Raw genomic sequence first — 21,186 nt, forward strand, 5'->3', positions numbered from 1 at the left:
AGGTGAGCATTCAGGCAAGTCAGCACTGTGTTTGTTCATTTTCGTCTTTAGTTTTTGTGCTGCTTATGAAAATTACACTGTGCCATAAGAAACTGAAAAGGTTTCATTGGTGCATTGTGGTGCATGTTTAAGGATTAATGTGGCTATAATGGCATTTGAATCGGCTTGGTTCTTGGGCCCCTAAGTTAAAAACCGACAGCAAAAATTTGCTTTTGCCATGATGTTTCAAACTAGTCATATATGTACTATTGAAGTAATAATGGCAAGGGTGCAGCGCTGGTAATTTTCTAGTTATCTTATTGGCAGCATTTACATAGTACCTCAGCAGGCAACTTGTGCACCTGGTGGTTGCCAAGAGTGCCGCCCAATCTCGGAGGTCCTCAACATTCCAGGTTTCGAGTCATTTCAAACAAACTGTAATGGCAGCATTCTCTTTCTCTCCAGTTTTGGTATCAAATCGTCTGTTTTTGTGAGATTTTCGTGATTGTCATGGCTTGTCACCTGTTCACCGTTGGTACAAAGTCGTTGGCGGGGTGTACTAGTTGGTTTGTCGTTCCGTACTCAAGTGTACACAGTGAAGTGGTCAGAGTCTGGAGAGGGGGAAAAAAAGAAAGGTTATCAGTTACCAACCAGTTATCAATATAACAACCAATTAACTGTGGATATAAAAACGACCACCACACAAGAATACACATAACAATGGTCCACTAAAACAAAGTTTATGCATGGCTTGGAAGCAGCACCAAGTCCATAAACCACAATGTCGCCGGCAGAGCTTTCCCAAAGAACACTGGCGAGGCGAGCCGATCTTGTTACAGTAGATGCGATTGCTGTGCTCGGTTTCCCGGGAGTCAAGAACTGACTACTTCCCTCGAGCAGGTTGAGCAAACTTAAGGGGAAGTACCATGAGCCTCTTGCAGATGTTCATTTGTTGTCTCTTACGGGGAATGGAAGATATTGGTGACGATCCAATCAAGTTCACTGAATTTCATCATGACTCCTTCCAAGGTCTTGGCTGTGCCCCTTTTAATCCGGGGCGAGGGAACAGGTGATTCCCCCCCCCCTCGCTTTTAGAGGTTGCGCACTTGCATTGCACCACATAGACGCAGACACACACCCTTGAGTCTGTGATGGACCTCTGTTGTCCGTTTGCAAGCACAGAAGAAACATGGTAGCCGGCCCATATGGCGCCATAGCCTCTGACAACACATGCACTGTTAGCAATTCATGGGCACAGTATTGCACAGAGACACCACATATTTCGGGGTATTCACAAGGTTGTTGACCCCTCCCCTCTTGGCAACTTTCTCTATGCACGCATGCTGCAGAGAATGCACAGGGGCCCCTACAAAAGACTCGGGACGTCAAGGTCGTGCCAACAACAAAAATCACTAAACCTGCCTTAGCCATTTTCGGCCACTTGCCTGAATGGCCAGCAATACCTGTCGTGCTTGGCAGTTCTCCGACTAAACATAATGCCGCTATGTGACAGTGATGCATCCACTTCTATTTCAAGCATAAAATTTTACACAGAGGTTGCTCTGTATCCAGACTTTTAAACTCTTTGTGCAGTCGAAGATATTATTGCAGTTGGCCTTTTGAGTGATGAGAGTAAATGTTCAATTCTAGGCTATCATGCTCAGAGGTGGGCGGTACTTGGAAGCACCTGTGTCGGGCTCAAAAAAGCCTGCAGAGGATGGCACCCTCATCATCCTGGCTGCCGGGGACCGAGCACTCTTCAATGACTGTGCCAGCTGCTTCGAGGCTATTGGCAGGCATGCATTCTACTTGGGTGAGTGGATGTTTCAACAGAGTTCTGCGTAAACTGATTTCAGTTTATATTCAGAACTTTTACAAGTGGGCAGCAGTTTCTGAAAAATTATCGGTACTATAATAACTCACATGATTAACTTTTGCTTTTGTGTGCTCTTCAAGTGGCGTGTCTGTCCTATAAAATTCAGTATTTGCAAGTGTTTTCTGCCGAAATGAAAATAAATGCAGTGGTTGTCACACTGGAGCAGTAATGTTTAGTCCTTTTCACTTGGGGATACGAAGATTACAACATGCTTGAAAAATACTAGTAAATGAAAAAAAGCAATAAATAACAATCTACATGCACACAATGCTTTAACATGTGCTTGTTCATAATATTGATACATGCATATTGTGTGTTTCTTGTGGCCGATGCACGCGGACGCCCCGACAAAGACGGCGAACGCTCTGTGGCTCTCGAGCTGTCAGCTGAACTGACAGCGCTGCAGTTACCCCTTGTAAATATACTTTGTAAATAGTCTCCAGTCTCAATCCTTCGTTCATGTAACAATATAATATAAATATGGCACTTAAAAATAAACACCTATCTCAGGAAATAAGGAGGCCTTTATAAAGATAATAAAAGTCGAACCTTTGTATAGGTAAGTCGTACTTACAGCAAGAAACTTAGATTGAGTGCTTTATTGAGACAAGGTTTCAGTATTTCTACTGGTAACGGTTAGAAGTTCCTAGATGCGTAGCATCTTGTAAGTACTCATTTGTTGCATAAACACTTGGGAAACTCTGCCAATGTTCTGGTGCGTGCAGCGAAGATTGCGTTGGGAGCATAGCTTTTGTTCAGGACACATCTGCTACTAGCCATTATAATCACACGGTACCACGCGTATGTATATACGGGGTGGTGTCCCAGCTAACTTTAGCCAGAGTTTAAAAATACGCAAATGACATGTAGCCGTACAGAACAAAGGTAATGTTTTTTGCTGTCGCTTAAAGATACTTTGACAATTTTTTTCATTCCACTTAATTAGATAATCAGTCTTAGTTAATAGTTAACTACTGAAATATTATATTAGAAGAAAAGTGTCAATGAGACGATTGTGACATGAAAAAACTTCTGATACGTTGCTAAATACATGCTGCATAAAAGTTTTTTTTCAGGCTGGAAGAAGCCCCTCGAATACACGCAAAGTGCCTCAAGCGGCCAGTCACGCGGCAATTTTGCATGCATTTGCGGGCTTCTTTCACGTTCGTAAAAACACTTTTATGTAGCACGTATTGAGCAACAGAAAGCTGTATTGGTAGTTTCAGACTTTGGCAATTGTTAACACAGCATACCTCATAAGGTCTAAGTGTCTGTGAAGAGGGGGAAAAAAAAGCAACGAAATTAATGCCAAGGAGCTTTGATTCTCGAGTTAGCCAGAAAATAGCTGAGTGTTGAGCAAGCCTTGGTAATTTATTTATGTTATGTAACTGCCCTTATGTACAGAACCTCGTAATGCTCTGGACAGTTGAATCCCACCACAACAAAATTGGCAATGGGCATGAATATTTTTATTTTTGCAGGAATTTGTTGTGAAATTTGCATATAACCATCATATGTGCAGTGGTAGTCGAAGTGTGCCGTTTTGGCTCAGTGTTATACTAGAGTGTTATGTTAGGTATATGTTACTCTTTCTTCTAAACTGCTGTTTTATCTTCACTCAAGTTTCTCACAGAGGTACCGTTTTGCAGTAATCCCACATTTGCCAGCATTACTTACCAAGTTTCATCCACAATGAATCTGAACTGGGTGTTTTCTATAGATTTGCCACTCAAGAAGGTGGTGCCATATGTCACAGTTAAAATGGATGAACTGTGTTCACAGTACCCATAACAGATGGTTCTAGCCTATGGTTGCAGTGGTATCGACATGTTTGAATCTGTCTTGTGAACTAGCTGCATAATACTAAGGTCCCAACAGTCTTCTTGCGGAAGCAGACATGAACTTTTCTGAAAGCCATGACATCTCTCGTGTACAACAACGAATGTGGATGAGCACAGGGTGCATTGTGGTAGGTGCCTGTCTGCGAGGTTGTTGCTGAAAGATGGTCACCATGGGACAGTGCTCAGGGTAGTAGTGGAAGCATTCCATTCTGGCTGCAATTGAGCTGTGCCCCCCCCCCCCTTTTTTTTTTTCATTGCAACACTGCAGGGGAAGTGGGCAATGGCTCCAAGATGAGCCTTATCCTCAACATGCTGCTGGGGACAACATTAGCTGGTCTGGCAGAAGCAATGGCTCTTTGCGACCGAGCTGAGCTGTCCCAGAAGGACCTACTCGAGATACTTGAACTGGGCGACCTCAACTCGGCAGTCATAAGTCAGAAAGGCCAAGGTGAGTTTGATGCTCCCTGTGGTACAAGTGCAAATGTTCTGGCAATATCCTTTAGTGTGTTTTTCTGATCACAAATTTTCTATGAGGAAGCTTGATAGGCCACCTATAGTATCTGTGACCTGGTGCTGCATCGTTTAGAGGGAAGTTAGCCGTTGGCCAGGGAAGGCTAACTATGTAACCTTAATTACTGCAGTGTTTCAATAGAACACAAAAGAAACAGTGCATGCATGTGGATATCATTCACCACACAATTTCTTAAATTATAGTTATACAAGTTTACTGCTTCAATAAACATGTAAATGGTAGAAGCACAATAATTGCATATACAGTAGAACCTTGTTGATATGTTCCCTTTACGTACGTTTTGTCGGTGCCAACGTTCACAGTTGAGGACACAAAAAAGGGCCCAATAGAGCTACATTCATTTTTTACCGATTCATACACTCCCAGAAAACACGATTTTTTGGCCCCAACGTTCAGTACCGTATTTACTCGCATAATGATTACACTATCTTCTAAAAAAAAATTGACACATATTCACAGGTTCAATCATTACGTGGGTTAAATTTCCTGCGAAAAAAAAAATATATAATTCATCTCGCGTTTGCTGCGGGATGACAATGGGTCAACAAGCAGGCAACTGCCACTATAACAGTGTGGGACACCAAAACAAATGTGGCGGTCGGCGGAGCAAGCGGAACGCGCCGAATGAGATTTTTGTTCTTTTCGTGAGTACATTACGCGCATTGGAATAGTTTCTTCCGTATCAGTAATGAATAGTATTGTTAATATCGGCAAGTTTGCGACAGTAACGTAGCCATGTCCACTTTGAGGGGGCAGAAACACAGATGGGCACGCGTAGCTGCCAGTGACATAGAAACACATGACGAGCCTGCTCCGGAAACTACGGCATTTGTCTTCACTACTATCTTAATATGGCACGTTTCTGCTAAGGGTGGGCGAATATCTTAGCTGTATTACAAGCGTCAGCATATGAATAGGTTACACTTCTAACGTATCAGTGTAAAAGTGGCCACCATAGTTGCCGCTTGCAATTTGTTGCATGCCCACGAGTGCAGACAAGCAGAATCCAATGTTGTTTTTGGCCAAAACCATTATGAAGCCTACAGGCAATAAAGCCGAAAAATTCGCAGCACATGAATATTTTGTTTGTAGAAATTCAGTGCCTCAGAATGGGTGAACACACATTTAGCGATAAGCTGCGTAATCATGTTTGATCACACTGGCAGTTAAAATAGGTGCATCCAATACACAGGTGTGATTTATGCAATTTTTTTTCTTTGAATGGCACGAAAAGTAGGCAGCACATGTTATACGAAAGTACAAGGAAAATATGGTAGTTTGCTTCTAGCAGTTCTTAATTTAAAGGATTGTGCAGGGAATGGTATTCACATAAATGTACCACGTCCTTTGTGTTCTCCTGCAACGCTGCTGTAGTAAAGGTTACACAGCTCAGTGGAATGTGCGTGCAAGTTAGCCTCTCACCACAAATGGCTAAGTGCCCTCTCAATGAAGATGCACCATATCACGGCTACTTTGTATGACATACAAAGCTTTCCCAAGAGCTTTCATGACCGGTAAAAGATTATGTATGAAAGCACTTTTGTTCCAGGCTGACAGGATGTTTGTTTTGCAAGCAGTGATGTCATGGCTACATGAAACCTCTTGCAGCCCCATTTAGTCGAAATTAATGTACTGTAAGTTACCTGGCCTGCTTGAAGTGCTCGTTTTCACGGTATTTATAAAATGAAACTAACTCTAATGCACATTAGCCCCACACAGCATCTATGGTATGTGAGCATGGGCTGCTCACTGCGAGCAAGGGCTGCTCACTGAGCCCTGTCGAAAACTTCGGTTATGCAGTTGCCGACCAATACTTCAGTCTTGACAGCGACCACCTGGACGTCCAAATTAATGGGACTGCGAAATACTGGATTTTCCCCAATAATAAATTACATTAATTCACAAGTGTAAAAAAAAAGGAATTTTTAAGAAAGCCTTGCCGCATTCTCGGATCCTAACTTTTGGAGATACAGTGAAGTACCAATGATTAAAAATTTCTTAATTCGTATTGATGGATAACTTGAACTGCTGTTGGTCCCAGCAATGTCCTAAATATTTGAATAAAAAAAAATTATGGGATTTTATGTGCCAAAACCACTTTCTGATTATGAGGCATGCCTCCGGAAAATTCGGCCACCTGGGGTTCTTTAACATGCCCCTAAATCTAAGCACACGGGTGTTTTCGCATTTTGCCCCCATCGGAATAGGGCCGCTGTGGCCAGGATTCGATCCCGCGACCTCGTGCTTAGCAGCCTAACACCATAGCCATTAAGCAACCACTGCGGGTATTTGAATAGAGAAACTCCATGAATCTGTACTCCAAAAACTGTTCAATGGTTATTTTGAACAAAATTTTTCATTCCTATAGACCACCTTCCAGATAGATAAAGCCAAAAGAGAAGGTTTGATGCTTCACTAGATACCATAATGTTGTGCACGGTAAAAATGGTGAGGAAGGACAGTCGGGAAGACCGAATCATAGCAAGCACAGCTGCTCACGCCCTCCTTTCCCAGTTTGAAGAAGCAGAAAGCAGCCTTCTACATGCACTTGATCACATTATCTGCAACACTCAGAATCCAGGAAGACGGCTCGCATTAAGCCACCATTCTTCTCAAATTATCCTCTCATGTTTTCCCCATTACCCACAGCAAACAGCACACGAGGTGCAATTTTCATGCGCTTCGAGTTTACATGGAACCTAGGCTTTTGCCAGTGCATAACACATAACATAGCCCAGTTACGGTTTTCATTTTGCACACTGTACCGCACATTTGATCAGGAGCTGTATTTATAGTCGCCACAGCTCTCCTTAGTTCAAACTTTGTTTGAATTAACGAGATCCAACTGTTATGTTCAATTTCACTTAACGCTAGCACCAAACTCATCAAGATTTGTAAGTTACGGCATTCTTGGCGCAGTGCAAAAGCGTCGCTGCCCATCAACGCATCCTGTACTAGTCACGCAAAGTATTGCTAAAATAAGGGTATTTTTAAAAAATGATCGTCCAAGAATACGTCCCAAGTTTGTCAACACAAGTTGCTGTACGCACATACGCTTGCCCTTAGCCTAGACTCGCTGCTCGCTTTCGACACGATTGTGCATGGCGACCACGCACTTTCTGAAGGCACGCTGCCAAAACACGCAGAGTCAGAACGAAACCACTATGCACCGCAACTGCTGTGCACAAAACCGTGGTCACTATCAACTCGATCATAGATGGTGAACGTGCACAGAGTCAAAACAAAACCACGGTTTGCTGCAACCCTTACCAACGAAACTGTGGTCGCTGTTCAAGCGATTGCGGTGGGTGAATAAGTCAATTCTGAAGGAGCGCAGCCAACATGGTGTTATGCGCTGCGGTAAATACAAGAATAAACGCTAGAATGGGCCCAAATAGGCATGAAGCACCTATTCCTGTACTTCCCATATGGTTTTCATTGGTGGCTATGGTAGTGCCAACTCCGCTGCTTTGTTTTAGTTGGATGCTAGCTCCATTTTTTCTCTTCATGTTGCACATTTATGATGCTCCGTGCTCGCCATGCTCCGAGGGTTCTCCGGATTAACCAATGTGCGACCAAATACGTCCAAATTAATGATGCCAATAAATAATGCATATGCCTGCCATGAGCAGAAGGCAAGTCTGAATTGTCCAATTTCCTGAATTTACAAGGTTTTACTGTACTTTGTAGGTATGATCTAAATCATACCTGCAAGCTTTGTCTTGGTGCAATGCTCAAACCTGGTTAGGGGCCCTGCAACTATTTATGCAGGCCAAGAATGTGATATGCATTGTGGCAAATGGAAGTGTGTTACATAAGAATGGAAAGAAAGAGAAATGGAAGTGTTATGAAGGTGCAGTGGAGCAGCAGCATCAGTGGGACCGCAATATTAAAATAGCAGTTTGTTTGCACCTTCGCAAATTGGAGCACTTATGCAACCAACAAGTGTTGTTTGTGAAACACCTGCACTCTGCAACCTGTTGACTGAATGCAATCCTTCTGCTTCCAGCCATTATTGAAGGCACCTTTGCAACCAACATGCCCCTGCAGCACCTTCAAAAGGACCTTTGCCTTGCCATTGGCATTGGTGACCAGTTGGAACAGCCTTTACCAGTCACAGCGGCAGCAAATGAGGTCAGTCTGTGCAATGTCGTGATAAATCTTTTGTGGAGAAAAGCAAGGGGTGCTTTGGTTGATTTTGCAGTCATTAGTGAGGTGCCTAGACAAAGTTAAACAACTAGATTTGGCACAGATTTTGGATGAGTGTTGTTGCTGTAGGCCACAAGCAGAATAAAATTCAGCTTAGCAGCACTGATCCAGGCACATTTTACACTGTGTTGGACAGCACCATGTCCTATGCCTAACGAAGTGTGTCACCATTTTTAGTGGATAGCATTAGAGTGATTGTCCCCATGTTATTTCAGCAATTGCCTAAAGTGAGGCCAAAAGGTTGCCACATGCAAGGCCAAACACTATTATTTAACAGTAAAATTTTGTGAAATTTTCTCTTGCTGCTTTGGTGTTTTCATAGTGGTAAGACTGATACTCCAGATGAAAACAATTTTCTGAAGCATCAGATCAATAGTATTATCTAGTGAAATATCAAATAAACAAAGTTTTGATTTCTTAAAATTATTATTAGTGTTTTTCTTCCTCTTTTGACGAAGACAACCCAGTTCTACACTAGAGAGCAGCCTGTGAGTTTCAATGGCGTAGCCTGTCATGCATAAAGCTTTCCCCTAAAGATATGCACTGTGAAGAGATGCAGGTATGTGTGCCTCAAGTGCTGTAACCTCTAAAGTGCAGTGCATTTAAAACGACTGCCACAGCAGATCAGATTATAGTGACAAGACACTATGCATGGAAGTCTGCTGAATGCAAAACTGGAACCTCCTTTTGTGATGTGCTTGAATAGCTATGTGTGCTTCCTCTTCATAACATTTGGTGGAAGTGCGGGGTAATGACTCCGAACGGAGCTTCGCAGCAGCCGCTGCTTCGGTTCTTCCCAGATGTCACAGGAGATAGTGCCTAGTTCGGCAGCATCTGTATTGACTGTCTTACTCGTGCATCTGCATGATCCAGGAACCTTCTGTGGCATCAATGGCACCATCATCGACAACTGGTTGGCAAACCTCAATAACTGGTTGGAGATGTATGAGCGAGTGAGCAGCCACAACAAATGAGATCCCAGAATGAAGCTGACGAACATAATGTTTTACTTGGTGGGAACTGCGTGAGTGTGGTTTCAAAACCACTAAGATCTCCAAGGTTTAGGTACCTGCAAGCAGACGCTGCGAGATCTCTTTGGAAAACCACTGGGTCTGAAGGTTGTCGCCAAGAAAGAGTTGACGTCACAAGTTCAGATGTCCACCGAAGGCTATGTCGTCTATATACAAGACATGCTGGCACTTTGCCGCAAGGCCACGCTGGAATGCCGGAGTCTGAAAAGTAGGATCACCGATGACAGCTTCAATTTACTCATTTGTAAGAACTGTACTTCAGCTTATGACATTATCACGGAGTGCAAGTGTTTCAAGCAGGCGAAAAGCCATCGTATCTACCAGTCGTTCGCACCGCTTCCCAATACGGCTTGTGAAGACCGACAGGACTCTTCTTCACTACAGCAGCAGCCTTCAGAGCAGCCAACGAAGATCGTGAGCCGAAAGCCATGTGTCCTGTGGCTCAGTACCCCACACCTCCACCAAATAGTACGAAGTTGAAGCCCAATGCAGAAATGTATCGTATAATGCGGAATTTAGGTTGAGGCGGAACATAGGTTGACCCCCTTATATAGAAGCAAAGAAGTCAACATAAAAATTATAAGGCACAAAACTTTTTTATTTAGTGGTGCCGCCAGACTTGTCACCTGCTCATTCGTCTGAGCTGTCTGAACTCTCATCCGAAGACGACTGCTTTTCGCTGGCTGCGTCCCACGACATGTCATCCTTGGTGCCGTCCAAGGAGTTGCTAATGCAACACTTCTTGAATGCCCGCACCACCATATCGTCAGGCAGCGAGCACCAAGCCTGCGACACCCATGTGGCCACAGTGGCGAGAGGCGGCCTGCGCGGCCGGTTGGGGTCGTCGGGTTGTCGCCGGCCATCCACTGATTACATTGTTCACGGGCACGGTCTTTAAAGGGCTTGTTGAGCATGACGTCCAGTGGCTGAAGTGTTAAGGTCATGCCTCCCGGAATGACGGCGAGTTCCGTCCTCCCGTCGCGGAGTGCCTGCTTCACACCTGCGGTAAAGTGCCCCCCGAAAGGCATCCAAGACAAGCATGCTCGGACACCACAGGAATGTGCCGGGTCGCCGATTATAGAAGGTCTTAATCCAGTTGAACATGAGGGCCTTGTCCATATAGCCCTTTTCATTCACGCAAACAACAACATCCCACGGGAAAGCCTCTTTTGGCGTCGGACACCAAGGGGGCGATAACAATGCGGATGCCGAAACGTCTGCGCTCCTACATGTTGCCAGATGACTATTCATGTTGTGCCAAGGGCCGGTATATAAGTCAAGGGGTGACCTTTTAGTAATATTTTTTTGAAAAAACCTCGACCTATATTCCGTACTATACGGTATGTACAGCTATTTTTACAGGAAAACTTAGTGGTAATTGCACAGGCTGGTACAAAGGTCACAGCTCCGGGAGGCAGTCTACCAGTTCCTCTTCGTCTCCCTCTTGCACACAAGGTCCTGTCTAAATGCACCGTAACAATATAATTTGCTGTAGTTTGGTGCTTGTAACACTGATGTTATCCTTGGAAAGAAGCACTAATGAGAACTGAGTGTTAGTAGTTTGAACCTGTGACTACTTCGCCAGTCTTATGGTCAACGAATGGTGCAAAAGCTTTTACTTTGTATCATTAATATTGTAGCGCCACCTAGCATCACAAACAGCAGCTACAGCCATGTGCTCAGAAAGATTGAAGGTGGTGTGCTCATATATACTCTTTAAACTTATGCTTGGCAGCTGTACAAACTACAGTCGTCGACTGATTTTCCAGACTTCAAAAATTCGGACATGCTCGATTATTTGGTCTGCTTTGCGGCACCGCCATTCTCCTCATAGACCATAATGTATAACAACTGCCAGAAGTTCGGACACTACTTGAGCCACACTCCTTTCGGACACTCCTTGAGCCAACTCGATCGAGAGCACCATGCACTGACTCTGACCGGTGCATGGTTCGACTTGCCGAATGCCATTTTTGTTTTTAACGGAGCCTCCTTGCTGCCCCACGAGGTGGCGCTACTGCCAATCCCCACTCATCATCATTGTTTCTGCCTGGTTCGATAGAGTGGCTCTACAGCAGTTCCGGTTTCAGCTTAGTAAGCCATGTCAAGACAATCCAGTAGCTGATTTGTTTCTTCGCGCACGACGCTATGAGCAGACCACGTTTTTCTTTTGTGCGACTGGTGTCAGCATGGTGGTGTTTGCTTTGTGTGCTGTGTCAAGGTTCCGGTGATCCAGCATGGCATACAGAAGCATCGCGTCAAGTGTCTAAAGGCGCCAACAGTGCCCGCACAGACTGTGCTGAGGAATGCCGGCAAGCAGGTGCCGGGAGGCCTAAGATTTTTCGCCTTCCGATGTACTCTCTGCTGACACAGAAAATGTTCTGCCGAGACCTGCACAGTGGTTGCATTGCAATTCCGGACACCGTCTCATTTGACAGTTTCACAGGTGCTGACACTGCTGTACTGACATGCGCAGAACTCGACGACGGCGAGATCATTCGTCAGGTTTCTGCTGCACCGCCGGACGATGACTCTGAGTTGGAAGATGCCGCACCATGTGCTACGCTGCCGTAGCATGCAGTGACTGTGCTTTCAGCCGCCTATAGTGACCGTTGTTAAGAACGGCCCGCTGAGGTGCAGGTTTTGCCAGCCAGTTGCGACAGCGGCGTCAACTTTTCTTGGAATGCCACTGTTACGCTCTAGGCTCAGCGCCGTTGTGACTAAACGCGATCAGCGGACTAACTATTGATACTGAACCTGCCATCGCCGACCTGATATGCTATGAGCGAGGGAGTTGCTGAGGGAGCGTCTTCGGAGGCCTCTTCCCACGCGCCGTTCAAGACGCAAGACAATGGACAACTGGTGGCCGTGCTGCAGGGGTCAGTTCGGGGAATCAGATGTGTCTTTCCTGACGTCAGCTCCGAGTTCTGTGTAGACCATCTGACCTCGGTTGGGGATCGTGAACCTCGCACAAAGAGGTGTGTGTGTAAACCCTCTTCTATGGTGCCTGTTCGAACGTTTCCCTCACCTTGGGATCGAGGGAGGACCGAGTGTTTATAAACCGCTGTTGTGCGGCTGCTCAGTGCACTCTTCTCTCACAGTCATGCTAGACTGATGAACTGCGGCATCCTGATGTAGATACTGTAAATAAACCCATATTCCTCGTTCTCGATGAAAAGCAGTCCTTCCCTTCAACGTCCTCAGCGTGGATAAGTTGGACAACGGCATGGGCCAGCTACCTTCTAATTCATGCCCGACTCCAATCTTGACAACTGGTTATGAACGGTGGGATTGATCTCCCAATCCGGACACCGCAAAACCCTCTCTGAGATTCAGGCTTATCTGATCGCGCGTAAACGGAACAGCGTGCAACGGCGCATTCACAATATCTTCAAGCCTACTGCCGAGCCCGAATAAGTGCGTGGAAATAAAGGATTTTTTTTTTCTTCTTCTTCTTCTTATTTTTCTTCTTTCTTAAACTGCTTTTTCGGACACCTGTTTATTCGGACATTTCCGCAGTCCCTGTGAGGTCCGAATAAACGGTCGGTGACTGTATTTGTGCTCTCACTATGCTGCTGCACTATCTTCAGTCTTAGACGTGTGGGAAGTCCAGATATTTCATGAAAGAAGACCATAGTGTGCATGAATGCTAGAGAACCTTGCAATTCTAGAGAACCTTGAATGCTAGAGAACCTTGAGAATTTGCACCACGATTAAATGCACTTATATTCAACTTGTAGAAGTGTTAGAAATTAGCCAGTGATAAAATAGGGCTTGTGACCTCGTTTAGCAAAACATGCCCAAACAATTATGCCGAAGTAAGGCCTGGCCATAAAGATCATCACCAATGTGCACAATATGTAGTCGGTCTACACTCGCGTCTTCCCTCTCTTACCCTTTGTATCTGCACAAATGGTCATGATGTGAAGGTAACACGAAGAGAATACAAATTTCACCCAATTGACATCAATGTGCATTAATTTGCATGCACTAATGTGTGATGGTCAAACTTTTCCAATTCGTTTTACCCTGAAATCAGTGCTAATTCTTTGTGACATTTGTTATCTTTGTGAGGGATCTCTGTTATGCTCAATGATGCACTGTCTAATATGCTACACAAGCCTTCAAGAAACGCTTGTGCATGGCTTTTAGCATGAGCTGCTCAGTCTCTGTGATGTAATAAGTATGTGCAGGAAATTATAGTACATATGTATGGGCGCAAAATCAGCATGGAGGAATTCACACAGACTGCCAGTTCTGATATTCTGTCTCTACTGTTCTTACTGAAATGATTGTAATGGGAAGTTCTAATTCTAATAAAATTAGCGAGCATCCTTTAGAGAGATTTGTGCTTTCACAAACTTTTTTCCATCTAAGTATGAAGTAAAGTTCGTGTTATGGTTGTTTAGAATTCAATGTTCGTTATTTCTTTTATGCATTTAATGAAATCTCAAATCTTACTTTTCATTTTTGTGCTTCCTTGAGAAATGAGGTGGGTTGCCTCAAGTTAGTTTTCACATTGGAATAACACAAGCTGGAGGCCTTGAAGTTAAGAATGTCAATGAATAATGCTGTAATTGAAACTGATTGCACATGATGCAACTTTATTGATAACACCACCAGTTTCTTCCGCCACGCATATCCAAATATACAATAAGACCTCGTTATAACAAGTGGAGAAGACAGCACGAAGATTCTATATAAGTGATGAGTAGGCAAAAGCAAATGTGCCACAGTAGCTTTGAGATAAAATGCATCCTTCTCATTTTTATTGCATGAAAATGAAATGTCAGTTTATTCTGCCGCTAGTTCCTGCTGGCACGAGCAGCAGCCAGTGGTTCGATGCAGTCATTTCCATTGCGGAGTACAGTTTCATTGGTATTCCTGAGTCCGTGCCATTGTTCGTATCTCCCAAGGCTCTTCATTTGTTGTCTTTTAGTCATCATCAGGAGTACCATCACATCTGCAATCTTTGAGTTCGGGGAAGGTCAAGAACGGAGTCGTGTCGATGAGCATGAGCGAATCAGTAATTTTCTGTCTCCTTGCCACTTATTTTATGCACAGATCATTGAACACTTTCTAGGGTGTCTAAGCAAAGCCATCAGTGTGCAACATCGGCTGCAGCACTTCAGGGTCTGCCAGGCTAGTTTCTAGTTTAAAAGAGCAGCTTTGTCTTGCACAGCTATAAAATGTGCTCCTGCAAGTGCGATTGCATATCACAAGAGCATGAGGCTTTTGTGGGTCTTCTCTTGTTAACGCCATGCTGAATATTGTGCAACTAGGAGCACCAGGTATATGCATCTGTTCCAGCTTGCTTGCTTGCTTGTCAAATTTCACACAGAAGGGGCATCTCAGTCTGCCTGTAATTGTAATACATTACTGTGCATTATTAGCCTGTCATCCAAAATAGGAAGTTGTGTCTTCTGCAGTAATACCAGACAGAAATGTATCGATTCATTGTAGCTGAAGAATGATGCCCATTGGTCATTATAATAAAGCAGGGCAAGCATCTCATTCTGCCTTTATTGTTAGGTGGTGCCATTGATGGTATTTTTCGGCACTGTCATAGGTGCTGCATACCTTTAATTTAATCTGGGCAAAGCATACAAGCAATGCATCAGAAAATGCAACCCCTCTACAAAATTGCAGTGCCAGCAATATAGCCAGGAAGGTTACATATACAGTAGAAACTTTTTGATACGTTCCCAGTGCCAACGTTCGCAATAGAGAAAAGAAAAAAAAAGTAATTGGCCCGACAGAGTTACGCTCATTTTTTTTCCGGTTCATACATTCCCGGAAAACGCAATTCTTTAGTACCGAGATTAAGTGCATCGCCACTATATCCCTGTAAACGAGAAAATGCACGAGGCACATGCAATCGAGAACAGTATATACAGTTAAACCTCTATATAATGAAGGGGGCAAAATCTGCAATTTGCTTCGTTATATCGAAATTTCATTGTAGAGAAATTAGACCTTTTGTACAATTAAGTGCAGTCGCTGGTCAATTTTTCTTGCATGGAAGGAGGCCGCAGAATTTTCCGAATTATCTTGCAATCCCTGGATGCACTTCATAGTGTTACCGAAAAGCTCACTTCTCTCCCCCTCTTTCCTTTTACTTGAGCAGGAAGGCGGCACTCATGAAGCCACCATCTTTCTTGTGTTACCCTCCCACACTTTCACTTGCACCTAAAGCGCAAAGTGCACAGGGCAGGATAGGATCTTACTGCACTTGAACTTTATACAGAACATGATGTGACTTCACTTCGGCGGTCACTCTTGTCGCGCCTCATGCGATTTGAGGAGTGCGTTTGCAAGCAGCCACTTATAATTAAATCACTTGACCATCTGCATCCGCAGAAGTTTCCATTTATTGCCTCGGCATTCCTTTGCAATGGAAGCAAAATTTCGTTACATTGAACTCTCCTACAAACATATTTCGTTACATCTATATTCTAAATATGTGATGTTCTATGGACAAGAGGTTATGAAAAGTTAAATACTTTGTTATATCGAGAATTTCATTATATTGAAGTTCGTTATATCAAGGTTTGACTGTATCTGCCCGCCGCTGCAGCTTCACCGCAATACTCATCCACCCGTCTCCCGTGAAAAAGCTGGTGTGCACCCAGTTTCTCATTTTGGTACGAGCAAATCTTCTCCAGAGTCATCGCATGTGGCATTCACAGCTATCACCGCCAAACCTTTTGTGATAATCATCTTTACCTATCTATATTACTGAGGGTGGTGTATAGTGCCATTGGTAGCATATTGCATGCTTTTAGTAAGCGATAATCGAAATGTGCCACTGTTCCCTGCTGCAGGCGGTGCAATATGGGCATCACATTTCACTTCAGCGGCATCTAGTGTGGCCCACCAGCTTGATTTCTTTTTGCTTTCCTGGCGCCCGCTTAAAACACCACACAATGTGAAAACAACAAAACGCGTCTCGTGCCATCGGAGCACCATTAGCTCGATGTGCCTCAGTGTCTGGTGCCACAATGATGCACGCAATGCTTCACATTGTGTAGGTGCCAACGATAGTTGAGTCTAATTTTTTTACTTCGGATTGTACGTTTTCTTTTTCCTCACAGCTTTTCTTTTTTTTCCTCAGTATTTATGAGTGAGGTTCTATTGTATTACTTAGTGCTCCTGCATACTCAAAACTGGTAGTGCATTGTTACTCCTCTCTCCAACAGGTATTCAAGCATGCCAAAAAGCACGGCTACGCGGAACATGATGCCTCGGCAGTGTACATCCGAACTCGACTCTGAAGCCACCAGGAGCCTGCCGACTGAGGAGAGAGACAAGGGCAGGGAGTGCAAGACGCACACACAGCTGCATGTTCTACCAGAGCAAAAGCCCTGAGCCGCAATTCATAACATAGGGGGGGATGCAGGGTCATCCCATTTTCCGGCTCTTCCGGCCCACAAAATGGGGGCTGGCATCTGCAATGTGCTGGACCCAGTGCTGGTTAGGAAGTGGTGCCTTTTTATCAGCGGCCATTTGTGCTTGCAATTATTTTGGGTTGTTAAAGCTGGGATGCTTAGTCGACTGTTGAGCTTTACTGCAGTGTTTTTAGGCGAGAGTATCAGATAGTGAACTGCCCCGTGTGGCACAAGCATGAGTAATTGGTTTCAGATAGTGGAGCTCTCATTGTTTTAAAGGCATTTGCAGCCTTAGTGAGCAGAGCCCCTGTGTTGTAATTTGCCCATCTCGTGGAGCGTTGTTTGCATGTGCTTCCATTTCAGGCCAGGCTAGTTGATCTAGCAGGGTCCTTCTTGATTTGCGACTCGCCAATTTTATTCTTATGTGTTGCGGAACTTCAAGTTAGCTAATGAATTGATGCGCTTCAAGGACCCCCACCCCTTTTTTTTTTTCCTTTTATCATTGCTTTTGTTTTTCTTTAGGTGCTGGCTGCAACATTTTAACAGTGCTCTGCAGTAATCAGTCCCGAGTACTCATTGGCTTCGTGCTGAAGTCTCAGTGCAGCATGACCCTGCACTTAGGATCTTTAGTATTTGTGTTGCAACTGTTGAATTTCTTGTTCCCGTGTTAGGTGGCCTGTGTTTAAAGAAAAATGTTTCGAGGTGATAGTTATACGAAAACCGTGGTGCTTACCATGACTTCTATTTCCTTTTTTTTTTTTTCCTAAGCAAGAGCAACAGAATAACGCGTTACAAGGGTATCCTTTGTATGTAGCAAGGCACGAACAGAGGGCAGTGTCGTGATTGGATGTGCTGCGGCTGTGGCCAGTGCATTGCGTGTCTGTCCCTGCTAAAGAGTACAAGATCTCCCTCATCCCTCTCTTTCTCATTGCATTATAAAGGAAAGTCAGAAACTGTCAGTAAGCTTTTAGTGGGGACTGCACTGTTTATCGTGCAAGAACTCTGTCCCACAGGTTGGGACGGCGTGCCGGACCCAGCCCCATATGCAAGTCAGCATGGCCCACCTTTCGCGCTCTGGGCTGCACTGTGTGCCGAGTTGTCCTCCTCCTGCTTTTGTTATACACATTAACTACAACATCCCCATTCCATTGGAAAGTGTCACCATGTCACATACACAGAAGAATAAAACTATCATCTTCACTTTATTTTAACCTGATGCACTTCTTGTTGTGTCTGTGTGTGACCTTTTCACTGCTTTTATTCTTGTGGGTGACATGAGTGTTGTCTTATATTCTTAATTTAACTGAGAAGGAGGAAGCAGCTGAGGTAAATGAACTGAAGTTGCTTTTCAATGTATGGTCTGTTCCAGCATTCACACACTTAGCCCAATAATGGGAAAAATATGTTCGGACTGCCAGGTATTAAATATAGCATTAATGATGTACAGCAAGAAAGGTGCATACCGGATATTTAAGATGTTTACCCTTGGGAAACGGACAGTACATGTCCGGCGGGTGGCACAGGTTCTTATTATAGAGTACTGTCTAGAGCAGAAAATCCACAGGAGTAAAAGGAACCACCACTCTGACATTGCTAATTAGGAAACACATCCTTCTGCAGCAGATAGTCATTCTTAACAGTATTGCAGTGCTGCTAATAATTTTTTTTTCTTCTTAAGATCTAGATTGGTGGGCAGCATTCTTTTCTAATTTAGACTAACTTCAGCAATACTTTGTCTGTTGCTGGAGGAGGCCAACACTAACTTGGCTGGAATTTGGAGGTTTATTCTCATTGCTATAAAAGTTTACACTGTGGGTTGTAACCTTGGCTTTGTCAACAGTCGAGGACTGGCTGAAACAGTCCACGGGTATTGTGCCAAGCAAATTAAGCCTGTTGCCGATCCTAAAGCGGTATCTACGTTTTTTTATTATATAGGAGCAGTCTTAGGACTGATCTTAGAAAAGACTTTGTGCAGGGGCATTGTTTAGATCGGAATAGGGGGTGAGAATGCAGGTGCTGTATTGTAAATAAATACATATCGAGTGATAAATCAAGTATTTCCCCGTTTGGTTCAACCTTGAATCTTTAGTTGTGAATTCGGGTGTTCATAGGACTTCGGCAGCCCTACTGGCCTCAGGACCAACTTCAAACCATTCGATCACACCTAATTGGAGCAGTATTTTTGCTGTGTTGTTGGTTAGGAGGAGCAGTGTGTACTAATTCTAGGCTTTGCCGGGTCAGGTATTCAGTAATGGCAAGGTTGTTTGTTCCTTCATTATAGCTCACCTGCGTAGGTCAGCAAATACAATGAGCTGCCACAATTAATCCATTTGATAGGCATAAATCATATATTGAATTGCTGGCACTACAGGGTGCCTGCCTGTTTGTGTTGTGTGTCATACTTTATATTGAACCAAGAATTTACAGAACAGCCCCCATTAATAATGGTTAAGACCCGAACTGGTGTGTTGAAAATTAGGCAATGCATTTCTTGCACCATCAGCATCATAAAAGGTGGACTGCTGTAAAACAAAAAACGCATCATTTTCCTATGACTTTCACTGCCCTGCACCTGTAAGCTTCTGCGCCTGAACTCTGAAGATTTTTCCAAGTACACAAGCAAAACCCATTTCATTACATCTGTTTACTTCTAAAACGATGAGGCACGTGTTAAACTTAGTAGTAGCACCCAGTAATAAATTATATATATGCGAGAGCCGACAACCCTAATGTTTGACGTCTAATTTACAGCCCGTTTTTCTACCGCAGTCCCTTTATGTTAGCCGAATCTACAGAACAGATATTCTTATTAATGATACGCTAAAGGCCCAAACAGGCACTGCATAGGGGCGCAACAATAAATCTGTGATAAACACAGTACATATTCAAACATAATGCTTGTTAGAATAAAACAAGACCCCAGGTTTAATGTCTAATGCAAAATCTATCAAATGTGTGAGATACATTTGAAACATCTGTGATGAAGGCAGAAGCCATTGTTCTGCCCGATGGGCAAAATGCATACATAAATGTTTGCACATAGTCAACATGGGAGGGCCATGCTGCACTTGTGCAATTCTTGTCCAAGTTGTGGAATAACACAATAACACAAGGTTTTGGAAATTTGGGTTAGTTTCCTGCTAAATCGTGTCTTTATAATATGAATAGTAAGTGTTGAATATGGAATAGTCGAAGACAGATGCATATATACAAAGCAGGAATATTTATTTCTGCATAATTAGATACCACGCCTGCACCAACGTGCAAAGAATGACGGCTAACTATTAGGTAGAAATGATCCGTTTTAAACACAAGATCACCGATTGTCAATAAGAGTACTGGAGGAATAGCCTCTCAACAGCTTTAGAGCCTTGTTGCAAAGAAGCTTTTCAAAATATGACTGCTATATGACATGCTTTCCAAAAACGCTAATTAAATGGTTGCCCTAAAGGAGTTCTAAAAATATCATTTGGGAGGCGGGGAGGCAAGTCAACAGCAAATGACATTGAAGAAAGACGAGGTATTCCGAAGTGCACAAGTGTACCATGCGGTTTGTTGTTTCACGTTATTCTGTTTGTTATTTGGGAGGAGAGAAAGGCTTCCACTGAAGACTTTGTCTTTATTCAATGTCCACTGCTATTGGAGTCCCATAACTTCATCTACAGCACCTTACCTTGCTTTAGTATCATCTTACTGTCACATAAACCCCTTTCTTTAACCTTTCACTTTCTTTCTTTTTAGACTGCACTATCTTCGAGGCTGGTCCACATTTTTCGTCGAGTAAAGCCACACTTTCGTTCACCATGGTGGTGTGGCACTACCAAGCCTGAGGGTGCCGGATTGAATCCCATGCGCGATGGCCACATTTCGATGGGAGTGAAATGTAGAAACTCTGCTGTATCGTGCATTGGATGCACATCGAAGAACCCCAGGTGGTCAGAATTAATCCAAAGTTTCTCACTACGGCATGCCTCATATTCAAAACGTGGTTTTCGCACATAAAACCTCAGAATTAAATTTTTTTTAGCCATACTTCTGGTTCTGGCTTAAGGCGCGCACAGTTTCAACAAGCGCATCTGTGCTTTATTTGAGTCTTTCGTGATTATTACACATCATTAGTGCCCAGTGCGTAGCTCTGTGCTAACTTGGTGTGTCATTCTTGTTCCAGGTTTCATTTTCATGACTTATTGTTGTCCTGTGTGCACCACAGGCCCAAATTTTTCTAATTTCAGAGATGAAAGTGGCCACATATTCAGATCCCAGAAACTCAATATGAACTCGGCAAAGAAGACCTATCCTTAAAAAGCTGCTGAAGGACAATGTGTGCTGT

At 43.8% G+C, this 21,186-nt stretch overlaps 1 protein-coding gene across 3 annotated transcripts in view; it reads left to right on the top strand.

Moving 5' to 3' along the window:
• Positions 1-20,888, top strand: part of Ndf (Nucleosome-destabilizing factor) — a 120,959-nt gene extending 100,071 nt beyond the window's left edge. For 2 of the 3 annotated variants that reach the window (XM_065434352.2, XM_065434353.2), the window contains 4 exons: positions 1,630-1,792; positions 3,965-4,144; positions 8,238-8,362; positions 16,668-18,072. In XM_065434352.2, the coding sequence (XP_065290424.1) occupies positions 1,630-1,792; positions 3,965-4,144; positions 8,238-8,362; positions 16,668-16,742 (543 nt within the window). In that variant the 3' untranslated portion in view covers positions 16,743-18,072. Of the gene's footprint in view, positions 1-1,629; positions 1,793-3,964; positions 4,145-8,237; positions 8,363-16,667; positions 18,073-20,597 lie in introns of those variants that run through there. The other variant, XR_010564949.2, reaches the window with a different exon arrangement.
• Positions 20,889-21,186: the final 298 nt, after the last annotated feature.

Source organism: Dermacentor albipictus, chromosome 3 (genome assembly GCF_038994185.2).
Source record: "Dermacentor albipictus isolate Rhodes 1998 colony chromosome 3, USDA_Dalb.pri_finalv2, whole genome shotgun sequence".
In the NCBI taxonomy this organism is placed as follows: Eukaryota; Metazoa; Arthropoda; class Arachnida; order Ixodida; family Ixodidae; genus Dermacentor; species Dermacentor albipictus.